Source organism: Cibotium barometz, chromosome 5, assembly GCF_041138505.1.
Source record: "Cibotium barometz isolate CiBa-2024 chromosome 5, ASM4113850v1, whole genome shotgun sequence".
Classification (NCBI taxonomy): domain Eukaryota; kingdom Viridiplantae; phylum Streptophyta; class Polypodiopsida; order Cyatheales; family Cibotiaceae; genus Cibotium; species Cibotium barometz.
This window is the reverse complement of record NC_141050.1, coordinates 56886079-56894716: the sequence shown is the minus strand read 5'-3', so window position 1 is coordinate 56894716 and position 8638 is coordinate 56886079. Positions and strand designations below refer to the sequence as shown.

General features: G+C 45.3%; 1 protein-coding gene across 6 annotated transcripts in view; it reads right to left on the bottom strand.

Moving 5' to 3' along the window:
- Positions 1–429: 429 nt before the first annotated feature.
- LOC147638676 (protein NPG1-like) overlaps positions 430–8638 on the bottom strand; it is a 68467-nt gene continuing 60258 nt past the window's right edge. For all 6 annotated transcript variants that reach the window (XM_086798624.1, XM_086798625.1, XM_086798627.1 and 3 more), the window contains 2 exons: positions 1082–1229; positions 430–956 (listed from right to left, as the gene is read on the bottom strand). In XM_086798624.1, coding sequence (XP_086654750.1) covers positions 637–956; positions 1082–1229 — 468 coding nt within the window. In that variant the 3' untranslated portion in view covers positions 430–636. The remainder of the gene's footprint in view (positions 957–1081; positions 1230–8638) is intronic.

Genomic DNA, 8638 nt, shown 5'->3' with positions numbered 1-8638 from the left:
GTGAACACAAACTGTCCCTGAAAGTGATTGGAAGGACAGGTTCTCCTATGATTAAAAATTTAAAGAGAGAATTGTGCCACCTCTCCACCATACTGTGTGGTCACTTTCTTTTTTCTCCATTCACACATACACAAAAGAAATGTTGTGGGATAACATGTTATACAAGGATTGTGTGGAAGGCTCCTCCTTTTATATTCAATAATTAAAGCATCCACTCTGTTCCTCACAATTAGTCTTAAAATTCTAAGAGGTATACTTGAATTCTTAGCATCAAACTCATGAATACTTATTGTTCCATAAAGCTATCTATGTTTCTTCATAGTAACACTAAGAATGAAGCATCAAACTCTTAATCCCCGATGAATAAAGATTGATTAACAAAAGATTTATACGACTTTCAAACATAATTCATTGATTAGATTTTGAGAATTTGACAAAAATAGTATCATGTTTTTAATTTCAATGAGAAAATGGATCATCAAAAACCCAATGTTTCTCGGTCTATGATCAAACAAGAAAAATGATGATACAGCAACCTCCACACAAAAAAAAAGTTGAGGCTTTGAAAGCAGCCAACTGCTAAGTCATTTTGCATTATAAGAGGCCCACCATCCTCCAGGGCAGAGTTTCATGGCATCAGAAAAGTGAGCTGAACTTTTCTACAGGAGATGACTGCTCCAGTACAAAAGCAGTTTGAAAACACTCAGCAGCATCAGAAGCTCTTCCCCCAAGCTTGTGCACCATCCCTAGATTGTACCAAGCGGTGCAGTTTGTTGGATCCAGACGAAGTGCATCTGTTAAAAAACTTCTGGCAACAGGTAAAGAATCGCCACCACTACGCCGCAGCAATGCACCTAAGGATGCCTTGCTTGGCACATGGTCTGGGTCAACTGCAAGCCCATTGTTATAAGAAGCTGAAGCTTCCTGCAGCTGACCACGAGCTTCGTGTAGGGTTCCTGCGTGCAACACAAACACTACATTTTAAGTGCTTTTTCAGCTTTAAGTGCATCGTTCCAAACCTCTTATTGTGAAGAAATATCTTGTACTTCTTTGAACATGAAAGCAAGAAAATAATTCACACCAATGGCATGCCATGTTGCGGCAGAATGCAACTTCAAGGCTTGAGCTTTCTCCAAGCACACTTCAGCATCATGCCATAATGCCAAGCTTGTGTAAACTCCAGCCAGGTCTTGCCAAACTTCAACCTCTGAAACTTTTACACTTCCAACCTAAGAGAATATCAAAACAAAAGTGAACCCCCCCCCCCTCTCTCTCTCTCTCTCTCTCTCTCTCTCGCTCACACACACACACACACACACACTTTTTTTTTTTGTGAAACGAAGAAACTATATTATAAAACATCCATTTTACATCAGAACAGTGCTCAAGAAAAGAGCCTATGCCCTATCCATCAGAAACAGTAAAAGAAAAGCTGAACACAAGAAACATCCAAATCTTCCTCATGTAAGGCATCATGTAAGGACTGCCGCAATGAGGCTCGGAAGAACTCATAAGGGTGCTGAAGGGGTGAATTCAGATATGCATGATTTCGCTGTAGCCAGAGGGTCCATAAGGCCCAGTATCTGATCCAATGGAAGAAAAGAGAATACTATGACAAAGAAGCTGATAACGTGCCAAACATCCAGAAAAACCTGTAGAACCTGTGTGCAGGAAATCTGAGAGATAAAAAATAGGAGATCTTGTCCAGAAGGTCTCTGGAATGCGTGGCATGGGTGCACGTTACTTCAAATTAAATTGGGGAGTCTTTGCAGGTGCTTGTTTCACTTGTCATAAGTTTGGGCATATGGCTTCTGAATGTCCTTCTCTGCTGCATCCTCCGCCGTTATCTGCTGTACCTCCCATCTCAGCGAATGAGCAGCCAACTCAAATTAAGGAGATACCAACAAATCAAGCCACTCGAAATACTCAAAAGGAGAAAGAGAAAGGAAAAGCTAAAGTTATTCCACAAGTTGTTTCTTCTTTGGCGGTGCCTAATCAACCTAAGGATAAAGGAAAAAAGTACACACACACGTAGGCCTTCTGCATTGCACGTCATAGACCTTGCCTTTTTTCTTTTTCATGTTCTAGTTTACACATGGATAACATGTAACATCTTTTTGGTCTCATAGACTCTTTGGGTCTCTAGTAGACATTTATATAATCTCTCTCTCTCTCTCTCTCTCTCTCTCTCTCTCTCTCTCTACATGCATCAAGATGGCAGCCTGGAACTGTAATGGGACTCTCTAGTCAGATGTGGGAGGCTTCTGGGAGACATTTACAGGACGAGATATCATCTTCTATATGGAGACACACGAGAGCTCGGAGAGGGGAATTGCCTCATGTCACCGGATACCAGTGGGAGTCGGCTTACCTTGGGCATACCCACAGGACAGTAGTATGGGGTTCAGGAGGAGCAGCAGTCCTATTTACGTCGCACCTTCAGGGTATGATCAGCATAGTAAGGCAGGATGAGGATGCCAGTTACATGTGGGTTAGGCTAGAGCTTACACCCACCAGATACATACATGTGGCGGTTTGCTACTTTGCACCAGATACTTCGCGATATGCTATACACGTTAGCCAGGACAGCCTAACCACTCAGGCAGAGGAGAGGAAGGAGTCCCCTTATGCATCATTGTCTGATGAGATCTCAGCCATGTTGGGACTAGGTAAAGTTCTCCTCATTGGGGACTTCAACGCTAGGATCAAGAGTGAGCAGTCTCAGTTATATAGCTTTGAGGACCCTATGAGACTACAGGCACTTCACCAAGACGGCACAAGATTGCAGTGGGCTTCTCAAGACCTTGGAGCTATCACTAGATATGGGAGGCACGGCACCTCCTGGAGTTGGGTTCTCAGCATGGTCTCGTTATTTATAACAGGATGGCACAGTTGTTGGATGGAGTGGGAGCACTCCTACGCGCACGCGCACGCGCACACACACACGCAGAGAGCAAGCTTGAACAGAGAAAATGTGAGAGCGAGCTTGATGCTGAAAAATTACACGATAGAGATCATGAAAGTACAAGGTACTAAGGTGTAAGTAAAAAGACACTTACACCTGTCCCAAGGCCTAAAAGGCCTAACACACTAAAGTGTGTTCACACGGGTAAAAAACCCTTGCCAGCACAAGGTAAAAAGTGTCTGTGTGTAGGACTCCTTGAAGACCAAAGGCTAACAAACCCCCCTGAAGTGAATGGTGTGAATGTATACGAGGTGTGCGACAGATCACCCTGAAAATGGTAGTAAGCCTAAAGCTTTGCACAAAGCTTCAAACTTCTCCCTGGAAAGGGGCTTTGTAAACCCATCTGCCACATTGGCATGTGTAGGCATGTGGGTCAAGGCTATCTCTCCTGCATGGAGTCTCTCCCTAACATAATGATAATGCACCTCAATGTGCTTCGTCCGCACATGAAAAACCGGATTCCGCACCACTACTGATGCACTCTGACTGTTAGTGAAAATGGTGGTAGAAGGCTCTTGTCTAATACTAAGATCTGCCAATAGACGACGGAGCCATACACACTCCAGAGTAGCTGTGAATGCTACCCTATACTCAACCTCACAACTAGAAGTGGCCACTATCGGTTGCTTCTTGTTAAGCCCATAGTTGTCATATGGTACGCGTATGGTACGGTGTACTTATGGTACGATATAATTCGTATCGTACGATACGATAAATACGGTGTGTGTTTTTTAAGATGCTAAAAACACACGTAAAAACTTGAAAACCACTTGCATTGTCATTTGAAACATCATCCACATGCATTTAAATCTTGAAACAAGGCACAAGACTCAAGTCTTGACTCTCAAGTTAGAGCAATACAAGTCGAGAGTTCAAAGTTGTGACTTGGAAGTATGAAGACTCAAGAGTAGGCAAGTCACAAAACTTAAAAACTTAGAAGTGCCAGCTTTCAAGTCTCATTGAATTTAGAACAAAAAAAAGTACAATGAGAGGCTAGAGCATAGAGGTCCAATTTCCAAAATACATATCTAGAGAGTCGAGACTAGAACAAAAAAAGAAGTGACTAGTGACACGACCCACGTACTAGGTGGGCTAAGGGGAGATATCCTCATCAGAGGAATGATCCGATGCAAGGAAATCCTCTAAGGCATACTCCTCTGTCTCTGAATCAAAAATGAAGTCACCCTCACTAAGAAGGTTACCCTCATCATCATACTCCGGCTCTCTAAGCCCCTTAATGGAAGGCACAAGGTCATCCTCATCCATGGTAGTTGCGGAAAGCACCTTTTCCCTTGCTCTTGTCCTTCCCCTTGCTTTTCTCCTTGCCTTTGTCCTTTCCTTTGCCGCTATCCTTGGTTGTAGTAGGTCGCCGACGACGACGACGACGACGAGTACGAGATATGCGTCGATCCGTCTCCTCTAGCTCTCTATAGAGCTCGGCATATATTCTCTCCTCCTCCTCGTCCACCTCTTTGTTGACACTCTTGAGAGTGTTTCCTGTTAGCTTGAACTCATCTACATGACCTACATGTAACATAATACATTACAATGTACATATGTTAGAAACCCGTGTTATACATGCATGATGCAACATGTTTAAACTTTACATAACGACATTATACTTTACACTTTAGTGATGAACATTGAAGACTTACTTGTCTTGCTTCATCCATTGTTTGCATTGCCTGCAACATACGAATATTAGAGTGACAATAGACTAGTCGCTGTAATTGTCTCGAGCTCAATTTGTTGTGTATCTTGGGATGGATGAGTGAGAAGGAACTCCAATTCCTCTCACATGCGCCGGAGGAACAATCTTGAGCAAGCAACCTTAGGGCCACCTTTCGAAGATTGGGGTGGCTATATCCATAAGTTTCCCACCAAAAGAGGGGCCTCACAAGGTACTCCCTCTTCCGTGTATTTGGATTGGCAAATGCCGGCCCACCGCTCTTATCATTATACAAGATCAATTCTTGTAAAAACTTCATGTGGAGGTTGGATGGCAATACCTTTGGCAAGAATGCATCTCTATCGGCAAGCAACTCCGGATCCTCTGCGATAGCGGGTGATTTGTACGCGGGATGCAACAAAGCCACCAAACCATGAATGGGCCTCCTCATGAACTCATACCTTGTGTCAACAATTTGCAAAAGATCCGCGAGCTCATCGTGGGAGAGAAGTGTACATGCTTGCAACTCCGCCTTTGCCTCTCTCATGAAGTGGATAAGAAGCCCCAAGCTTGCTCCCTCCATGTTGGTCCTGCAGAGAGTGCGGTAGAATGGCGTAATGGCAACAACAATGGTCCGCCCCGTTTCCAAAACTCCTCATTGAGGCATTGTCGTTGCATATCCTTGGCCGCATCGGTGCTGAGCTCAAGCGTGGAATGCGCCCGATACATGGAAAGCACCGTATGCTTGGTGGTGAAGAAGGTGACAATGGAGAGAGCGTCATCCACGATGGTTTTGATCCATGGCAAATGGCCCATGTCCTCCATGAGGAGGTCAAGGGAATGTGATGCACATGGAGTCCACACGATGTTTGGGAACTCCGCCTCAACCATCTTGCCCATGGCTTGGCAATTAGAGGCATTGTCGGTGATTACTGGTACCACATTCTCCGCACCAACCTATGAATGGACATAAAATTTGAAGTTAAAAATCATTCAGACTTGTCACTACTTAATAGTTAACCTCTTGAGTCTTAAATACATATGTCATGAATGATGAGGCTTGACTCTTGAGTCTTGAGATTACCTCAACAATAGCTCGACGAATGTGGTGGAAGATAAATTCGGCCGAGGTCTTCTTCCCTCCTTGTGCAGCGTCAACGGCCCGCACAAAGTATGTGCCAAGTGGAGAGGAGACAAGAATGTTGATGAGACCTCTTTTCTTCCGATCACTCCACCCATCGGAAAGGATGCTACATCCATATTTCTCCCATCCTGCTCGCACGGGATCAAGTAGCTTATTGATGTGCATCTTCTCTTCTTCAAGTCTCTTCCCACGCATGTCATGGTAGGAGAGACCGGTCCACCCCTCTTGGTAGCCCGCCTTTGCAATGGCAACCACCATTTGTTGGGGTAAAGGCATTATGCCCACCTTTATAGTGTGCACAAGCCCATAAGTTTTATAGTACATAGTACACTTAGTACTTTTAATGTACTAAGTGCACTATGTGTACTAGAGCAAACATACATGTGTGATACGGGAGTCACACACTCATACTTTGTGAGTTGACTTATCCCCACAAGTCTCTCTCTCTCTCTCTCCCTTCTTCTCTGTGTGTGTCTCCCACATGAAACCCTAATTGTTTCAGCTGAGCTTCTTTAGCTCCCTTCAACTGGTATCAGAGCTGCAGTTGTGTCTGTGCGCGCGTGTGTGTGCGCTTATAGGTGTGCGTGTACAGGTCTTACTGTTGTGCTCTGTGGAGCGTAGGTTTGGGTTGTGTAGGAGGAGGAGGATTGGCGGCGACCAATGCCGCTGCCTGGTGCACAGTGGGCCGGACAACCTGGAAGAGCTGCTGGATAAAAACGTGATAGCGGGAGGCAGCAAGAAGCCGGCGAGCGAGGAGGAAGGGCAGCGGCGCCTCACCAGCACGCGCAAGCCACCCGCTTCTTCTTGTGGCCCAACGAACAGGGCGTGCTGTGGAGGGATGTGCTGCGGGCTAGCACGCGCAAGGAGTTCGAGGAGGCCCGCTTCGAGCAGGACCCGGAGATCATCGCCCAGCTGCTCGTTGGCGGACGAGATGCTCTCCAGCAGGCGGTGGACAAAGCAGTCAACAAACAAACCCAGCGTCGCCTGCCCGTAGAACTTGGGGTGGATGCTCTCCTTGCGGCAGGTCACCCGCGCGCACCCGCGCTTCACCTGGAGCACGCATGAGCCCTGCAAGAAACCTTTTTCTACAACAGAAATCAGAAGCCCGTAGAACTTGAAATACGACGCCCCGCCTCCCCCCCCCCCTTTTCTGCAACAGAAATCAGAAATTTTCAGAGGTATTTGCTTCAATTTTGGGATTTGCATGTCCATTTTCATCAATTGAGCAGGTACAGGTCCAAATGGCTCAGATTTTGAGCACAATTGGCAAAATTGGGTGACATTGGTCACATTCCGGGAAAATTGGCAGGAAATTGGGTGTCAACATTTGGGGCTTTTGATGTAATTGTGCCATTGGGCATTCATACATGCTGTATGATGTGAGCAATCTCACATTCGGGGCTAAATTGCAGGAAATTGGAGTGCAAATCAAAGGGCTTTTGTGCCAATTGGGTTGATTTGCATGCAGGCACTCGCATTTGATGTTTTGGGCAATGTGTTGATGCCTGTCAAGCACTCAATGTGCCAGTAAATCAAGGGGCTTTTATGTATTGGATGTATATGTGGCCAGGGGGAAGCATTGTTAAGACTCTGGATGCCTTCATGTGCATTAATGTACCATTCATGATCAGAAATTGATCTTGAATCAAGGGGCTTTTCAAGATTTTGTGCTTGTTGAGCTTGGCAAAGCAGTAGGGAAGACTTTTATGCCTTGAACCCTCAGAAATCCACTTGCAGTCAAGGGGCTTTTGCCCAATTTCTGTCCGGGACTGTTGTATGCAATGGTGGGGACTGTCAAGGTCTGATTTTCACTCATTTGGACAGCCAGGAGAGCATTTATTGCTACTGTACTTGTTGGTACAGATTTGGTACAACTTTGTACAAGTTTTGGCATGGTTGTACATTGATTTGAGTGAGGAAAAGGCTCATTTTCAGCTGCTGTACTTGCCGGTACAGATTTGGTACATCATTGGTGAGCACTTAGTACTGTTGTATAGTATTTTGGAAGGGGAACAGAGCACATCTAAGGTGCTGTCATAAATCTGCAGCAACCAGATTTTGGTGATTTTATCACATTCAGTGGGAGGAGAGTTGCATTCGTGCTTCCGCAGTGGGAGATAAACTTTGGGAGAACAACTGTGAGCACTTTGTGTGCTTTGGTGCAGTGTTTGCACATCTTGCAGGGAGTCAGGCATTGACTGTGTCAAAGGTTGCATATTGCTATGGCAACCACAGGTGAGAGCTCTTCATTGCTTCACATCAAAAAGCTTGAAGGCTCACATAATTATGATATTTGGCAAACCCAGTGCTATAATGTGTTGCTCCAGAAGAAGCAGCACAAGCCCATCAAAGAAAGGGGTGTAATGCCCGCTTCTCTTATTGCTGAAGAATGGGAAGATATGGATGAGCTGGCAAGATCCACCATCATGTTGTCTGTGTCAGACTCTTTACTTTTCAGCATACGTGAAGAGAAGACAGCTTGGGGAATGTGGCAAAGATTGCAGGACTTGTATGCCCAGCAAAGTGCCTCAAGCAAAGTGTATTGGTTGAAGAAACTCATAGGTCTTCAAATGAAGGAAGGGGCGTCTATGACAGCCCATCTAAATGAGTTTAATGGTGTTGTCAGCCAGGTCATCAATCAAAAGTTGACAATGGACGATGAGTTCAAAGCCACCTTTCTCTTATGCACTTCGCCAGAGAGTTGGGACACATTCAGGACAGCCACTAGCAATTCAAATGCTATGCTGTCATATGCAGATGTGGAGAGTGCTCTCCTTCAAGAGGAGATGAACAGGAAGAACAACTCTGTTGGAAAGTCCAATGCAATGAATGCACGTGGGAGATCCCAGCAAAGGGGTAA